We start from the raw sequence: 19193 nt of genomic DNA on the forward strand, positions 1-19193 counted from the left end.
TTTTAAGGTGTCCGAAAATGACAATGAAATAGCGGTGTGTGAAGCAGAAATCCTGCAGCTCCACCCGCTGTGACGGACCGGTGAGCGGAGCAAAACACACACTGAGAGTTAGACCTAACACGCTATTTTATGTACCTCTGGAACAAGCTAAACTAGTTATAAATATATAACACTCATTACTGGATCGGTGAGCTGCATGAGACGATACTGACAGGCTGTCAGGAGAGAGAGAGAGGAAAAGAGAGCGCTTCCGCTAATTTCTCCCGTGTTATTATCCAAAGTTAATGTAAACTTGAATAATGTACTTCATTTGAATGTAATAATTATGTTGGTTGTTGTTTGTGGAAGCGCCAGTGAATGAGCCCCATTAACTGAGTTTTAAACATCACTTTAAATGGAAGATCCCCATAGCCCCCACCCACTCGATCGGATTGGCGATCGGTATCGGCCGATACTGATTCCGGCGATCAGAGCATCCCTGATTTTCAGCCTCAACTCAAGGTAGGTCACAAGTGGAAAAAAACACTTTAAATTCCCTGTCCCTACTCTTAACTGTCCAATATTATTTCATGCATGACGTAATTTACGGTACAGTTTATTATTAAAAGACCTTGGATTTACAGTGTAATCTATTCTGCATGAAGTGTAATGGCATAAAGAGCCATCAGGGGGCACACAATAGTCATTAACTGGTCATCATTGTGTGACAGCACAAATATCTCATGTCAATTCCAGACTTGCCAAATCATTCAAATGTTAGTAATTATGTGTATATTATAGTTTTATGTGTGAATACCTTCGATGTAACATTCAATTTCACCGAGCACAACTACTTTTCCTGGTATTTCGCCCTATAATTAAAACAGTTTGACTATCTCAAATTCTTCCAACATAACAGAATGATGCAAACTCCAAAAGCCCACACTGTTTCCGGTTAAAATTAAAGTAAGTACATCGATGTTAACGGTGAACTCATGCACCCATACCGATGATGTAACCTGTGAACGACTCGCGGCCGGGAATGAGTCCAGATTATGTAAAATTAAGTCATAACGTTTAGTCACTACATGAGCAAAGCAGCTTCTTTTTTTATAGATACTGAAGCCATCAGCACTTGACATCAGAGTCTGCGCACTTAAAGCTGGCGTCAGGTGAACGCGGGAGCGTCAAGTGAGAAGGATTAAAAAGTAAAAGCTCCGCACCTGGTTTTCAAAATAAAACTTTTGCTTAACACTGTGCATTTTTGTACAATATATATATAAAAAAATAAACATACTTCTTGTAAGTGGAAGTAAACCTTCTCCATATTAATAATATGACCTCAATAAAAAGTCAAGTAAAAATAGCAATACCACAATGTGGAAAGACTCAAGTAAATGTCTTCCATAAAAACAAATGGTCTCTATATTGTCTTAACCAATATAATATATCATATTATGTTTGTTGATTCGAGTAGATTATTAATAATCTGATTCTGCAGATTAACTAATACAACAATGACATCCCTAGAACAATATTGCATTTGTTTAGTATATAAAAAGTAAATAAAATATAATAATATATATAAATAATAATATAATATATATTTGTGTCTTTTATTATACTGAGCTATATGATTTCGAGACCTAGACCCTGCCTTGCCTATGCTTTTATTTTGAAGGTAAAGTGAACTCACTTCCGCCCTCACTCTCGTGGTCTTTTGTGTACATTGACGCTGCTGAGAATCGAGCTCTAGAGAAAGATAACGGGTCCTGCGAGTCTAGAAACGAAAAAAAGCTCAGCTCTCTGTATTACATGAGCATATGTCGTGTATAGTTTGTGTTTGCGTTTATTTAACCGTCAGCGTTAACCCAACCCCCGGATCCGAACTATCCTCCATCTTCGCTAATGGGAGCCGCCGTGTAACATTAGCTAGCTAACCTGACGATGATGAGGATGATGATGATGCATCGGAGGATTTATCCCGGTGTCTCTGACTGAGATGGAGCCAGCGACACTCTGCTGCTTGCTAGCTAGCTAGCGAGCTAACGGAGCCCGCCGGGGTCCACGGTGCAGCCGAGCCACCCTGAGAGAGCCTGATGGGTGCTGCTGCAGCTTCGCTTTCACACATCTCCACCCGGGCCAGAGACATTTCAGAGACCATGTCCACTGGCACAAAGATGCTAACATAACCGTTTAGGTTAGCCACACGTGACATAGTTGATCTCGATCCAGCATTTAGCTTACACCCCTGGCCGTCCTTGGATGCTTCATTGACATTTACTGGGTGAGTAACAGGATTATTACTACATTACAGGGTCGGGCTATATTCTGGAGGAGGCGAGCGGATATTGCGCTTTGCACCAGCCCCCAGACATCCGAGTTTGGTGTTGTCTCTTAAAATACCTGCACACTCCAGCTTATTAGATACTTCTATTATTTATGTTAGAGTGATTTACAATTATGTCATAACCCAGGGTTGTCATACCGGTCATATTTCTTTACATATGTTCCCGTTATGCTAACTCCCTGCTTCTAGCTAGCATGCCATGAAGTGTACCACCACGTCCCGGGCGACTGGTCCTTTTATGGTCCTGTCTATGCATGCATTACTGTAAAGGCTAGGCAGCTAGCTAGCAGGAATTCACGAAAAATCACAGTTCAGGATAAAACCCTTTGAATAAAAACCACAAGACAGAGTCCACTACCAGTGTGTTGCATTTAAAATTCGTGGAATAGCCTCACCCTTAACCGGTTAGCGGCAGCCTCACTCCATTAGGTGTATAAACCAAGATTTGTTGTGGATGTTATTTGCACATAATTCTGTTTATCGTAAGGATAATGTTGTGTACACACACACATGACTTGTCCTTTATTGGTAAACCAAGCCTAGCCGAGATACTAACAGCTGTGTCTCTGTGTTGCAGACGGTGTGTTTCAGGATGGCACAGCTCTTGGACGGGGCCGGCAAACTGGGCTGGGTTCTGCTCAAGTCTGTGATCCGTTTCTTGTTTATGTTGTGCAACAACTGTGTAGCCATCCCATCCTACTGTTTATACCTGCTGCTTCTCCAGCCGCTGAGAATATGGGACAGCCCGACTTTCTGGTACATCGAAGGAGTCATGTTCAAATGGATGCTGGCCATGGTGTCTTCATGGGGCTGGATCGCAGGTTATACAGGTAAGATACTTTATGATGTACACACACAGCCATTGTTCTACATGGTGCCTGTATGCAAAGGTATTTTTGCATGCCGCACTAAATGTTATACAGGTTACTGATGAGCAAGACTGAACAATATTGCTTTTGGTAGATCCTTTAGTTTGCCATTCGTGTATTTACCTGTTATAAACAGGTAACAGCCATAGTGATGGGCATTCGTTTCACTGAAAAGCCTACAAGGTTTTGCAATGACATTAACCTCTGTGCTCAAAGACTCTTCTCTGTTGGCTCAATACATGTTTGTTTACTACTCGATTAAAAGTTACAAGGCTGTTTTTAATCCAACCAAATATGGTAGTTCGCAACACATCCTTTTATTTAATTTATACAACATTAACCAACATATAATTATAGGTTATGTTTGATTTATGGATGCCTTTTGATAGTATTTGTTGTTTTCATATAAACCCCAACGCTAGTATTTATCTCGTGTTACACGTATGTAGTATTTTTTGTGATGCAGCTAACACAATATTTTTCATCTTCATCAAGAGTCTTTTGAACATTCATTTTGAACATCAAGAACCTTTGTCAGACAACCCTTTTGCCTTTCTAACATCGCAACGAATATATATTTTTCACAGAAACCTTTGCTTACACCATTGACTACAATCTCAATACAAGAGACGCACACATTATGCTCAGGTGCTCCTCTGTTTCCTCTTGAGTTGAACATATCTCAGAAACAGGGTTCGGACAGATGATTGAATGACAGTTTGCAGTTGCTCTTTGTTCCTCTTTAAATGGGGCATTTCCATATAATAAAGCAGTGTGCTTCTTTAGATTAGATTACACTAGATTAGATATTGGTCCCACATTTGGAACTTGTGTTAACATTGGTTGCAATTCTCCCCTTGAAAAGATTGTTAAGCCTGTTCCTGTTTGTATAGCTAAATACTGTAAGTCCACCTTTTTACTATTGCTGCATCTGTCACTATTAAGCATTCAATGCATTAGTTGCAGGGCTGAAAGGATTAGCCCATTCATTGATTAGTTCATCACAACATAATTAAACTATATTGTGCGTTGATGAGTTCTTCGATGTGATATTGAAGGAACAATACCAACATTAGCTCTTTCCAATTGCTCAAATGTGAGTTATTCGATTAATTATGTCTTAGAAGTAAAAGGTTAAGACGATTTGAATGTGTCCCGCTGGTTAAGCATTTTCACGTTTGTTCTTATGTCATAGAGAAAGTGAGAAACTTGTGTGCGGAGTGATCAATAATGACGCCATGAGAAACTGTGTTTAGTGATAAGGTACAGATACTGTATGACAAACGCACATAATTGACACGTATAGAAGAACAGCTGGATATGACGAGTGTTTGTTGTTTCCTCTCAGCTGAAGTGATTCAGTGGTGTTTGGTTGCTCAGAGCTCAGAGCAAAATGCTTACAAATTGCTAAGTGGTGAACATGGGGAGCAACAAGGTGTGCTGATTAATAATGCAACGCGTTCAGCCTATAGAACACCAGGTGTTGCGTTGAGTAATTATATGTGTTACTTTGATTGACAGTGTTTGGAAGTGGGTTGATATCAAATAAAGCATACACTGTCACTTTGATGCTATTTATACAAATGGTTAAGTATAATTCAGTCTGAAGAGTCATCAGATGTTATGCATTTCTTTGCAGCTATAGTGCGTCATAACTCAGTTTCTAGCCAACAAAAAGGTACCGGGCCACATCATTATTTTAAATGTCACTTCAATGAAACATAACTTGTGACGTAATAAAAATATGGCTGATGATGAAGCTAGCTACGGGATAATTGATGGTGATAAGTTCAATGTTAAGACAAAATAAGAACCTTTGTATTTATTTGATAGATAAAAGAATACTCAATTTGTATTAGTTTTCTTCTTCAAAAGCATGCCAATTGTTAAATCTTTGGTATTATTGTTTGCAGATATTGGCCCCATTACAAATAAAAACAATGTAAACAGTAGAGCTTTAATGATTAGCAGACTAATAGAGAAGTCAATCACTAGAAAAACTATTGCCAACAGTTTTGATCATTAATTAAATGTTGCAAAAATGGCATGTAATGCTGTTTTCTTCCTTTCAAATAGAGAGATTTCATGCTTTCTCTTTTTTTATATTTACCTGAATACCTTAAAGGTTTTCACTGATAAAATAATACATTTAAAGACATCCCCTTGGCCTTTATAAAACTGAGGTAAACAGTTACTATTTCTGACATGTCTTAAACACATTATTTATCAATTAATCTAAAAAAAGAAGTCGGCAGATTGATCGATAAGGAATATAATCCTTAGTTGCAGCCCGAGTTAATAACCTGACTAACAGAGTAAATCAGTACAAAAGATGAAATACTGGCAATACAAACATAGCATGAGATAAATGGTTTTGGTGGAGGGGTCAGCTTCGTCCTGTATCATGTGAGCGTCAGTCTAGTGACCCCCAGTGCTGGGTCACTTTTACAGAGATTAACCCCGTCACCTTTACCTCACAGGACATGACATCCCGAAAGACAAATGTTTACTTGTTGGTTGTGTCATTAGAGATCAAATATCGATGTTTCTATTGCTGTTGTGTTAGTCCTGCACATGCACTCAATAAATGCTAAATGTGTGTCAGGGCAACGAGGAAACTCATAGCTTGACACGCTGCAGTCTGGAAGCTGAGCTTTGGTTGACATCAGAGATGGAGGATGTTGCATCACCTCCCGGGAGAAACATAACAATAGGGCTTTGTAGATCCTACACAGACTTGTTATTGGCACCACACTAGTGACATGTACTGTATCTGCTTTGTCATTGGGACAACTTGGACAGAAAGACACCAGATGTTTTTGTATGAAAACTTTTTTTGAGTTTCGCACATGAAATGCATACCGCCAAATAAGCACAGTGCAGAGTGGCGGCTTTTAGCTACACACACACAAGACAGCATGCATGCAAGGCACCGATGGACTTCATTCTCTGCTCGGGTATCCATTAATACTCTGTTATTGCTTAACATCTTAACATAGAAAAAATAGATGTTTGTTGATATATTAATGCTGTGAATTTCAAATTGAGAGCTTTTTAAGTGCAGACTTTGGAGAGTAGAGGTGAGAGTTTCTTCGAGGTGAACACTGTCTTGTTATTCTTGATTGTGTATAATGAAAGGTTTCCTTAAAACTCAAGTTGCCCTAAGCAGCAATGATGCACTTTTGTGCCGGATTAAATAAACACGGGTGTATTTGAGAGAAGTAAGAGAGAGAAGATCAGACTCTAGATCTTAAGGTGTGGATTTTATTTATATGATATCAAAGACGGGCTGCAGGATGTGATCAGAGGAAAGATTTTCCTCACAAAAAGCAATTAGGCACATTCGTATAGCTTCAGAGGGATATCCTCCCCGCAGTTCTTGAGAAAATGTAATTATGACAACTGCTGGAGTTCAGCTCTACTCCACCCAGTGATGTGTGTTTAAGCCATTCATCCATAACTAAAACAACTCATCCCTTTTGGAAAGATTCTCATTTTAATAAAGAACAGGCTCACCCATGGATAAGCTAATATTGCTATAATTACCTGGACTACTTACCTGCACAGATCATCATAAACCCCCTTCCTATTGTGTTATAATGTATTGTATAAGCTAATGTACTGCCAGCTAACGATGGATAGATGGATAAATGTGCGGTTTCTCCCTGTTATTTGTTAAGTTGACTAATTGGATGTTTGGTCTGAGTTGATTACGTATTCTACAGTCAATAAGTCATTTTGTATAGCTCTTTGCACGCTGAATAACTCATTTTCAAGACACTTATGAATACGTCTCTGGTGAACACATAATTCTACCTCTTTCAGTCAACGGCAGGGTAATAACTGCAACAAATTCCGGGGTAATATAATCTTGATTATTTGAAATCAACAGTTCAGATAACTTTTAGCATTATGGGTCGTTAATGAAAAAAATGTGTCTGACACTTCAAAAGGTTACCTCATAAAGACACACGTTTACATTTTCCCCCCCCAAAAAAGCTTTTTTTAGTGGCATTACTGTTGTATTGCCATTTGACCTGGCCCCGTTTTCCCTGTTGTTTACAAAAGCGTGCACGAGGCCTGATCACACACACACACACACACACACACACACACACACACACACACACACACACACACACACAACAGGGGAGAGGCAGGTGCTCTAAAGCCAGCAGGATTAAGTCTTATTGCATGTTGGATGATTGGGGTGACTGTTGGGTCTGTGAAAAGATCAAAGATGGTGATTGTGAGATTGCAGACGATGCACATTTGTTCCCCAGTTTTTAATCTGGTTATTCATGTCCCTGTAAACAACGGATATAACACAGCCAGACCTTCGATCACTGTCTGTTGTCCATACCAACTCAATAATCTCAAGCAAAGATGCAACTATTAGGAAATTAATTTGTTGGATTTATATTCAATTAATTTGCGACTGTTTTGACTGTTATTTACACCGCAACAACTGCAAACTGTGCTGCTTTTCCCTTGAATAGTTTGGGCATTTGCTGTAATTTGCTGTAATTTCTCACAGCCCAGAGGTGATACCTAAAAACAAAGATATTCTGATTACATATATGAAAAAAACAGCATCAACAGGAATCAGATATTGGCACCATTGCTTGTAAAAGCGTGAAAATGTACCGTTGCATCAGATTTCTCCTATCCAGGTAAAAGGTTTGTCACATTTCTGTTTGTATGCATAAATGTTTTGGTACAGGAATGATCAGATTTCAGATGTGCTCGGCAGTTGTGAGGGCTGGAGTACATTTTATGTGTAGCTTTCACTTTGAAGCTCTAACAGAAGCTGCTGTTGGTTTGTTAAAGCCTCTGCACAGCCATCGTGCTCCCACACAAGTGTTATCAGTTACTTGGCTGATTAGACTTTCTTCTCTGGCCTGTGTGGGTGTGTACAGATCACATTTGATTGACGTCTCTCTAACTGAATGATCTTAATTGTACATTGTTTAGACGGAGAAAATGGAAAGCTTTATGTATCATTTCGGTAAATAGACATGAGCGGAGATCCGTTGTACTTTACATCTTTGTCATATTATGTCTCTGAAAACTCTTCTGGTTTTATGAAGGTTTTTCTGCATGCTGGTAGGGTCTTTGTAGCTTTCATTTAGGAAAGGAACACTGTTGGTTTGCTGCTTATGCACTTTGGTAGAGGTTCAGTGTGTGTAGTGCATGAAAACATACTGTAGGTAGGTTATCATGAACTCCTGTTGTGAAAGACACAACACAGCATGGAATAAGGAACACCTAAAACATCTTGGCATAAATGGCGACTGATATTTATTTTTCCCTGATGTGTAGTAAGATTGTGGGCTATTGATACACATGAACAAAACATTATGTGCTATATACGTATTGTTTTGTGATGTATTTGATATAAAACTCAAGAAGCCATGGATAGGGTTAAATGAGCTTTTAAAGAGGACATCAAATTACAGACCGTTCATGAGACCCATTAAACCAACATGGAGACTACTGGGCTGCACTGGCTAACCATGGCTGTGGTTGTTGTTTTGCATATCTGATAAACGTCTTGTGGTATCAATACTTTGAGATGTGATTTAGGCATTTCTCATATTTAGGTATCTTCTTTCAAGTTTGACATATTTTCCAAAATACAGTTTTCCTACAAAAAAATGTGCTTATATGCAGGGTTTGATATAGGAGATTCTACTAGATTGGGGGATATATACTTACCAGGAGAAAATAGTTAATTTTTTCTGTCTAGTACTATTTCTGGACCCCATTATAACTAAAGATCCGTGTTTTTCTAAAATTAGGAGCTTCAAATGTTCTCTCGTTCAGCCGTCGCTCTACAGCCCGTCACCAGAAAGCTTTAAACCATCAATTAAAATGTCCCCTTTTTATTTGTAGTCCTTTCTTTCGAATATTTCCCTCTTTTGCCACATGCTTAATGGAGATGGTGTGATGCTTTGCCACATCTTTCTCTCCCTAACAGAAGGAGAAGAAACGAAGCAAGGGGCAGCGAGGTTACACCGTTTAGCTGACCGCCGATACGGGATTAGACGTTGCGCCTGCAGTGTGGCTGTCATGCTCCTGCGCTAACTGTGTCATCTCTCAAAGACAATTTCCCTAATGTATTCAATCTGACAGATGACCCATCTCTATGATATCATTTGTGATGGTCTCCCGCAACAATGTGGACTTCGGTGAGCGTGAACGCATGTTCCTCATGAAATGACATTGCCAACACATTCAGGGGGCCAACACCCCTCACGTCACTGTCAGGTGTCACATATGTGTCATATTTCTCGAGATACGTTCTCGATTGCTGTTCACATGAGAGTTGAGTTTATTCTCCAGAGGACAGGAGGTGACAAAAAGGCCTAGCTTGAACATGCCAAAAACTCTTCCCCCCATTTTTTTAAATCACTTTCTTTCACGTCGAATAGGGCTGCACGATTTGGGGAAATAATCTAATTGCGATTTTTCTGACAGATATTGCGATATTTGTTTTTAAGCGACCCAACGGAAGTTTATTGTAAAATGCGGCCATATCTCCGGCTAGGAAGGTCGTATCAACGTGCTCCCGTCTATCACCTTCTATCATGGGCCACTTCTGATTGGTTAACAATGGCTGGTACATGTAGAGCACAGCACTTCTGATTGGTGTGGATGACTGACACACAAGAAGAACAGAAGAAGGCTTTGCAATTTGATAATTGCATCATTTCAAATCGCGATTTTGATTTAAAATCGATTAATCGTTCAGCCCTAACGTCGAAATAATCTTTCTGTGTTTCCAGGCTGCAACTCAGACGCATTAGAGAAGGTAGGATGAACAATGACGGTTGCTTATACCCTATTGTCAACAGCATCATAAGTATAGTCATTTAGATGTAAATGAACTGTTGAATGGAGTTGTGCGTTGGCATTACGTAACTAAATCACATTTTGAGTACAGTGGGTTGAATTTCAAGGTGGAACAAACGTAGCCTCCAACCTTTTGTCATCGCAAACTCTCCCACCAGGGAAATGAGTCGGCCGTTTACTGTGAGTCATGCAGCAAAAGTTAATCTCACAGGTTGCTTGAAATTATTTTCTCCTGGGGTTGACAGCAGATCTTACATTTCATACAGTCTACAATGACATGTAATTGCGCAGTTTGTAGCATAAAAAGCCTTCTGTATTTGAATATCTGCCATTAAATAGTTAACAAGATGTCCTTTTTTTATTTAATGAAACGTAATGTTTGCTCAAGCGAATGGATCCTGGACTGTAGGCCTCAGATAACTAGATAAGCAAGAATGATATCAGTTCCTGTTGATCATTTAGTTGGAGTTTAACGATCAATACAAGGATTGTTTGAGGTTAGACTTCAGGTCTCTTAGCAACAGTCACAGTTATCTGATGCTATCTGGTATGGAAAATGGGAGGGAAATTGCTCTAGCCATATTCAGGAGGAGATATGTGAAGAAAACTCAACACACATAAATATTGTCACGGCAAAAATACAATGCAACATCAAACTGGTATTTTAAGGCCTTATTTGATCGCAACAAGGTTTATAAAACGGCAACATGTAAGCAAGCATCCAATAGTAATAATAATACTTTTGTATTCTTTTCAAATGTTCTCAGGGAGCAAACCAACAATGTTACAGGACTCATCCATTAAAATAGTTAAGGCACAGCACTTCTATAATAGGAGCCACTCTATGGTGAACTAGATAATTGTTGTGTACATTCATATGATCACAGTTATAACTCAAGTCCAGATTATAGTCATCTCTGAAAGACACCAACGTTTTATTTTGGCAGAAAACGATGAGTCTTTCCATCGACAGCTGTGTTGGTTTGCTAATAGTTTGTGTAATGACTTCCTTGATTCCCAGAATGGCTTTTGAATAACCCCGCAGTGTGAGTGAACTTGGTTCTTTTGAACTTTCTTTGTATAAAAACAGAGAGTACTAACGGTTTTTACAGTAAGTAAAAGTGGGAGCTTTACTGAAACAGAAATATGATCTGGTCTTTTGAGGCTGCATTCAGATGAGAAATAGGAATATCTGCTTCTGCTATGTTTATTATTTTCTCTGTATGACTCTTTTATATGGGGAACGAACACAACTTTAACTTTAATACTTGTTTATGCATGCTTCTACGTAACATTACGCTGTCTTTGGCTCTTTTTCTGCTGTAACAACGTACATTTCTCCTCTGTGGGACTAATAAAGGGATTCTTCTGATTCTGATAACCTGCCATTACTTCTTAATCATGTACCATGTGCTGTACAGCTGGAAAATAAAACCATAAACAGAAAATGCGAGTTTTACTGCCAGGAGCTTTTTAATGATCAGATAACTTCCTGAAAAGAAATCTTGCACTCAATAAACCCATTTGGTCCTGTTCTGAGGTCCTTTGTCATGCATCAGTCAGTCTTGTCTCTTGAAGCCGCATTGTCTTGCTTTGGTGTCATATCCTGGCTTAATTAAATGTTAAACTTGACGTCCAAAAAACAATTCCGGTTCATCTTTATCTGCTAGCAATCCTAACATTAACTCCCCCATTAAAGCTGGCTACACACCAACCCGATTTTGGGAGTCAGAGGCCGTCAGAGGCAGTCGGGCATTCGCGGCGCCCTACTCAGGTTGGTGTGTCCCGCACCGTCGTCTCTTTACGGCACCTTTTCACACCTCCCGCGGCCGATTCAACATGTTGAATCGGCCGCGGGAGGTCAGAGAAAGTCGGCCCAAGCAATCACTCTGATTGGCTGTTCACACTACTGCTGGGAAGGACAGTTATTGCCACTCGTCGACTGAAGTATTTGCGGTGTGTTCGTAGGCGTCGGCGTAGCTGACGTAAAAGTCAGGACGCCTTCGGTACGCGTTCTTTGGTCTCAGGTGGGTGTGTAGCGGCCTTTAGAGGAAGCGCTCACTCACTTTTCCCCCCAAGGCCTAACTGATGCAACATTTGCATTACACAGAGCTGGTCACACCCGCCCTGAACTGTGCGGATGAACTGATGAACTGTGGGGATTCCCTGCAAACGACTCACCTCCTGTGTTCCTCTGTTTATATTCAGAGCTGTAGAAGTTGCATTTAAATTGCAAACGCAGCTAATGTGTTCTACAGGTGGGCCATTGTTGTCACTCCTCATCTCGCAGCCCTGGTTCCTCCTTTGTTGCAGCTCCTGTGTGTGTAGTGTCAACAAATAAGACACAGACGAATGCTCAGTAAAGTAGCCTGTATACACTGACAATGTAAATCAGGGAAGAGGGAGCCGAGGTCCGCTGGAGATCCACTCCTGCGTGTGCTGATAAAGACTCTGGTCATTGTCTGGTTGAAAGTGTTTGTTACGGAGAAGCACTGAATCACTGGAAATGATGAACAGAAAAGAGGGTCACTGATTTAAAACATAATAGACTTCTTTTAAGACCACGCTCTTAGTAATTACCATTAAACTGCGATGGTGTGAGTCTCCCTTTTACATTTGTTTTAATGTGTCAACAGGTTCAAATCTGTAATTGATGGGTACTATATCATTTAAAGCCTCTGTGATATGAGTTAACATAAATTCAGACGTTAGCTACTTTTCTTGTTTCAAATAGTATTATTTTTGACTGACTAAATATAATAAAATATTTCCATTTCAATTCATCGACTGAAACTGAGATTTACCACACCAATAATGGAAGACATTGGCAGAGATGACTTTGAACTTTTCTCTGTTGACTAAAAGTTAGTGTATTAAGGTTCCAGGTCTTCATCTGATGTTGAGATATTCTCCATACTTTACGGACTAATGTTTATTTTAAATCACAAGGTTTGTCTTAATATACATTGCTTTACTCTTTGGGAGATTTAGGACCAGTGTGGTTTGGAAGTAAGTAGTGTGGTTTGGAAGCTGCTAATGCTACTGTGTTTGCTTACACTAATAATCTCTCCCGCTTGTAGTTTTATCGCCAGGTAACATGGATGCTTCCTAAATTGCAAGCAAGGTTTGTCTGCCAATCTGACGTTTTATAGATTGGTCAAAACCTCTATATCCTTAGAGTAGATAAAGCACGTCTGGCTAGCAGGAGAGGTACAGGAGCTAGAACTCACACAGAAAGATCCTTCAAAAGGTCTATCTTTGAAAGTAATTTAGATTTTTGACAAATGTGTCTCAGGCTGTTAGACAGGTTTTGCGCAAGGAATCGTCTCACCTGGCGCATTAATCAAAATATGTTTGTTTGGATTATGAATTGAGCCTAGGGCAGTAATATGAATATACTAATGTAGACTCTTGTGTGTTTCTGTTTTTGCTTGTTATGGCTGCATCACCAGTTAAAGCTGTAGTTTCCATTAGGGCTGTGCGATTATGGCAAAAATCATAATCACGATTATTTGGGTCAATAATTGATATCACGATTATTAAATACGATTATTCATTGACTTTGAAAAAATCCATTTATTGAACTTTAAAACAAATACAAATAATAATTTGAACCGTATCTTTTTAACTGTTGATTACCCTGAACGTATAATTCAACTGAAAAACCAATACAAAAATAAATTATACATTTAAATAAATAATATCAAAATAATAAATACCAATAAACAAGATCAACAAATATTTTGGAGCGCACTTCCCCAAGCTACTAAACATATGTAAATATGATGAATACAAATTAATGAGATCAAATATGTTGCACTGTCACAACCTAGCAAAGCTAAATAATTGTTTTTTTCGATTATGTTGTTTTCGTAATTGTGGCAGGCCAAAATCGTAATTGCGATTAAAATACGATTAATTGCACAGCCCTAGTTTCCATTATTACCATCTTCCTGCTGCAGACACAGTATCACACGCTGTGATTGACGTGAATGAACTACAAACTGAGTGCTGATTGATTTTGTGTCACCTCATGAATTCAGCCTGATAATATTAGTCCAAACCATTTGGCTGTGACATTTGAATCAAGCCGGCTGTAAATACACACAAAAAAACGTCAAAATTAGTCGTATCTCAGCAACATTTTGTCAGACTGTGATCAAAACTGTTCTCCTGGCAGAAGAGACCTCGCTGTACCTGTGTGCAGTGTAGCTTGATGTGCCTGTACCTGGCCCAAAGAACTGCTGCTCGCCTCTATGTAGGCTTTGTGTTATTTTTATCACTCTGACAGCCGACAAATCCATGGCTCTGTGCTCAGCTTTATGTGGTTTCACTGCAGAGGGAAGCATTATTTATATACAGCAGATATGCAAATAAGCCTGATCTCCTGTTGCAACAGGATCTAGACTTAACTTACTGCTGATCCAAATTAAAATATATTTCAGGAGAGGAGCTCCCGAACCAACAAGTCTGCTGAAGATGACACTAACGGACCGTCTCCACAGCAGCGTTAAAAAAATCTTGGAGGTGGGCGTATCTGAGGCTTGGGGATTTTTTTGCGATCAACCAATCACATGAATCTGCCGCCCGCGACATACGAAGCCAAAAAGCCCGAAGTAAACTGGATATAAACTCCCCAAAACAGGCGAAAACATACCACTGTCTCTGCCACCTCCCTCCATGCCTGGCTCCTCCGGTTTATATCCCGGTAGGTCTGGTCATAAAGCACCGGGTGATTGATTCGCTACCGCTAATTTCTCCTCCATTTTTTGGAATATGAGGAAATGATCTGCGGTATGTCTCTCCCAGCATACACGCCGTTTGATTGGCTAGAGCTTGAACTGCCAGATTTGCGTACACGGGATTTGATTGGCTGCCGCTTCCACCTCAGCTTCAAAAGTTGAACATTGTTCAACTTTGAATCTTGAAAATCCTGAGAATCTCCGCTCGCCTGCCCACAATGCATTCCGGCGAAAAGTGAGGGAAAGTGACGTCACCCCATTCAAAGTGAATGGGCAGAAGCGTTTCAAGATTTTTTAACGCTGCTGTGGAGACGGCCCGTAAGCCTGAGGATATGATTAAAACTGAACATATTCATCACCTGCTGTGGTCTTTTCTAAAAATAAGTTAATGTCCCCTATACAAATAAATGGGTGCATTAGTGCAATGTTTGACACTAGGTAGAAATGATATGGCTAATATGTTGGACTCCACTGTGACATGTTTACATGCTTTAAAGTTCAGAAAGGTCTATTTTTCTCATACTGCCTGTGCTGCAGCACCTCTTTTCACCCTCAGTTGGGAGAGAAACTCTTTAGACTTTAGGATTTTAGCCTTTGCAGATCATTTACATGCACAAATATTTCTATTACACACTACAGGAAAGGAAACCCCCCCCCCCCCAAAACGTAATAGGGCCGCTTTAAGATAGTTCATTACACATGTAGTCATTGTTGGGGAAATGTCGTAATGTGGCTCTTGCAACTGACAATGACACGGAAGTGGATGCAATTGGCCAGAATGTCACAAAAGGATAGAAAAAAAAATAGACTGATTTTCAAGCTGTGGATACATGTCTTGAACAACGTTTTAGAAATGCATACGTCATGTAACACTAACACATTTTAAAAGTTCTTCTTACGCGTTGTTAGACATTAAGCTTGTAGTATCATTACATCTTTTTATTACACCTCCTACTAGGGAGGGGTACCGAGCCCCGGTATTAAACGGGCCCCGGGGCTGAATTATTAAAGACCGTGGTACCGTTAAGCTCCGGCGTTATCGGTCTTTTTATCGGTACTGGAGACATGTAAAAAATATATGTCATATGTATTATTGCTACACAAACATTATATTGCAGTTTTAGTGTCGCCAACTTTACCCGTCTCGATGTTGACAATGCTCGTTACCAAAAGTGCCATAAGAGTTGAGTATGTAAGGGCGGTAACACGAGCAATTTGTCTAAACATTTAGCAAAAGTGCACCACATTCAGACGGAGAAATGCACCGGGTTCGACTGTCTTTCTAGCTCTGTAGCCCCATCCACGAGTAGTTTTTCCACGTGGGGCATTATGTATGCTAGCAGCAACACACAGAGTTAACCCAATTATACAAACATGGGTTAATGATTAGAGGTAACTGAGTTATTTATTTTGTTAAAGTTTCAGCTATTCTGTTTACAATTCTGTCATCAGATTATTTAATACAATTTGTTAAAAACATTGTTGTTTCTTGTGATGTGAAATATTATGTATTTAATTTAAATAAAAATCAATGTTAGTTTTGTTCACAATTTGTTTAGTTAGTTTACCTTATTTATTTCTCCAAAAGAACCAATAAAAGTACCGTTAAAAGACCGGATCGATAAGCGGTATCGATAAAAGTAGTAGTACCGTTAAAACCTTAACGATACCCATCCCTACCTCCTACATCGTGTAGCCGCACTATAATTCATATATATGGCAGTCCAGTGTGCAAATGATAGCTCAGATAATCAGGCAATATTTTAATATGGTACTATGAAAATTACACAACATCCTTTTCTATCTCTGACTTTCTTTTGCTCTGCTCTCAGTGGTCAACAGTGAGGGTGATTGTGAGAGCACTTCCTGAAACTCACTTCTCCTTTCTCATTTAAACTACACTGTCAACATTTCTCATTCCCTTTTATCATTGATTCATAAACATGATGACCAATTCATGTAGTAGAAAAGGTCTAAAACCTAACTTTAAATGTTGGCTTTAGGTGACCTCCAGGAGTGATCTGAAGGTTCAAGGTTCAAGGTTCTTTATTGTCAAACTGACATAGTTACAGAGTAATTATGTTGTTGAAAATCTTATGTCACAGGCTTCTCCAACAATGCAACATAATAATAATAATACAGACAGCAAGAGCAATACAAAAAGAAAAATAGTTATAAAATAAAGTGAGCATGTGGAATAGTGCAGTACGAGTCTATATACAAGTTATTGGAATGATATATATTAGATACATATTACTGAGTAGCAGATGAAACTGTTAGCGCTGTTCATGAGACAAATTGGATTTCAGTGTTTATACTACAGAAGTCTTACCTTACTCCGCTTTATTTGTGTTGACACAATGAACCGTGTCTGTCTTGCAATACAAGGTGTCCAAAGCAAACTTGTTGCCCTCACTAAGTAGTTTGTCTAAGGTCACACTATATTTTAATACAGTGCATAATAGAGTGCCACAGTGACGCGTCCTAAAACCCGGAAGTAAGTTAGCATTTTACCACTTCCGGTTCCTTCGACAAAAAAGCAATGGGATTTCTCCATAGGATTTTGGAAAATAGCTGGAAATAAGGTCTGTGGTTGACACACATTGAAGAGACGGATCACGTTTTGTTCTACGACATTAAATACATCAGCAGTGACCCCGCTGGTGGTTTTTGAAGAGTTTACGTGTCTGAAAAACGATGGTTGTTAACAAGTGGCTGAATAGCACTATAGAAGTTGTCGAGGCCGTTGTACGTCATTACGCCGAACACGTAAACACTCCCGCTAAGTTTGTTTTTCCCCGTGTTCTGCTTGAAAGCAAGTAACTGCTCTTACAAACTGTTCAAACAAACGCTTCAACTTATACAATTTAGAATCTGTAGTTTTGAATATGGATCTTAAGTTGGCGTGACGTTGAAGCAGCGTCCCTGCTGTAGTTCGTTTATAGCATAACGTTAGCATTTTGCTTCTGGCGATTAGATTTATGATTTGAAAATTATAAAAGTAGGGTAGACATGTGGAGATTATCCGGCTGAACAAAACGTGATCCGTCTCTTGCTCCTGTGGGTATTGTCCACAGTACATGACCGTTACATGTATGTACGTGTAATGTGTATCTGTAAAGCGCTTTGGGTCATGGAAAAAGCGCTATAATAAATATAAGGAATTATTATTATTATTATTAAATGTGTGTCGACCACAGACCTTATTTCCAGCTATTTTCCAAAATCCTATGGAGAAATTGCATTGCGTTTTTGTCGAAGGAACCGGAAGGAGTTTACTTCCAGGTTTTAGGACGCGTCACTGTGGCACTCTATACTTTTAAAGCCTTGGTTAAATATTTCAGTAAAGTTTGTCGGAAAAACGAATTAAAGTAGGTCCAAATCCACATTTAAAATAATTTCAAAACATTGTCATATTGTGTTTTTACTACTGAATAAAAGTCAGATGTAGAACATGTTTTTTGCAAATGATTTAACACTTTCTCCCTGATTAACACTTTGTTGCTACTATGTACTGAGGAAATGCATAGAACATGTTTGTTGGACCAATGTTGGACAATGACTCTAAGTGACAAACTTTAATTTAAGAAAACTTTGCCAACAAGTCTTGTAAAATATATAATTTTGTACATAAGCATATTTGTCTGTCTTTCCCCCTTCAGTAACGGAGTGGGGCGACGACGTACGGCCGATCTCTGAAGAAGAAGCCATGGTCATCGTCAACCACCAATCCACAGGAGACGTGTGCACGCTCATGATGTGCCTGCAAGACAAGGGCATGGTGAGAACCGAGAGAAATGTGTTTCATCATCCCTTTTAGGAACTACAGGAATGTAACATTAGGGTCGAACACCGTCACGTTGGTGTAAATAAAAGCCGTGCAGTAACTCGAGCCTGCATGGTGTTGGCACTGTGTGTGTATTCTGCTGTTTCTGTCTGGGCATGTTTGTGTGTTTGTCACTGCAGAGGAGGAAATCCTGAGTGCACACATTATCTAAACACCCTTTAATTATGTTTGTTTTAGGGATGTTTGTCAAAGGTTAGCCAAAAGCCTAACTGGCAGTTATTTGGCCAAATGAAAAAGAACAATGAATGAAAGGAAGGGTAATCTTTGAATTATCATACGCTATTAGTTATCAAGTTAAGAAATGCTTTCCTGTAGTGTTTACTCAGAAGTTACATAGAGTTCAGTATACTCTGATGACGTGCCCCATATTACTTATTAAGGATAATTTCCATACCTTCATTTAAATAACCCTTTTTGTACACTGCGTTTTTCCTACTCACATATTGCCTTTTGGCAGTTAACATTGTTTTTGTAAAACACGAGTAAGCATTAGTCAAGGGATGATGCTTTTCAAGTCAAAACAGTCAACACCTTTGAAGCGGGCAGCCTCG

General features: G+C 39.3%; 1 protein-coding gene across 1 annotated transcript in view; it reads left to right on the forward strand.

The window, feature by feature from the left end:
• The first annotated feature begins 1685 nt into the window (after nucleotides 1-1685).
• The window catches only part of lpgat1 (lysophosphatidylglycerol acyltransferase 1), a 50635-nt gene continuing 33127 nt past the window's right edge, over nucleotides 1686-19193 (forward strand). Inside the window, exons 1-3 of the mRNA XM_034135596.1 lie at nucleotides 1686-2266; nucleotides 2907-3159; nucleotides 18458-18576. Coding sequence (XP_033991487.1) covers nucleotides 2922-3159; nucleotides 18458-18576 — 357 coding nt within the window. The 5' untranslated portion in view covers nucleotides 1686-2266; nucleotides 2907-2921. The remainder of the gene's footprint in view (nucleotides 2267-2906; nucleotides 3160-18457; nucleotides 18577-19193) is intronic.

This window comes from Trematomus bernacchii, unplaced genomic scaffold (assembly GCF_902827165.1).
Source record: "Trematomus bernacchii unplaced genomic scaffold, fTreBer1.1, whole genome shotgun sequence".
NCBI classification, from domain to species: Eukaryota; Metazoa; Chordata; class Actinopteri; order Perciformes; family Nototheniidae; genus Trematomus; species Trematomus bernacchii.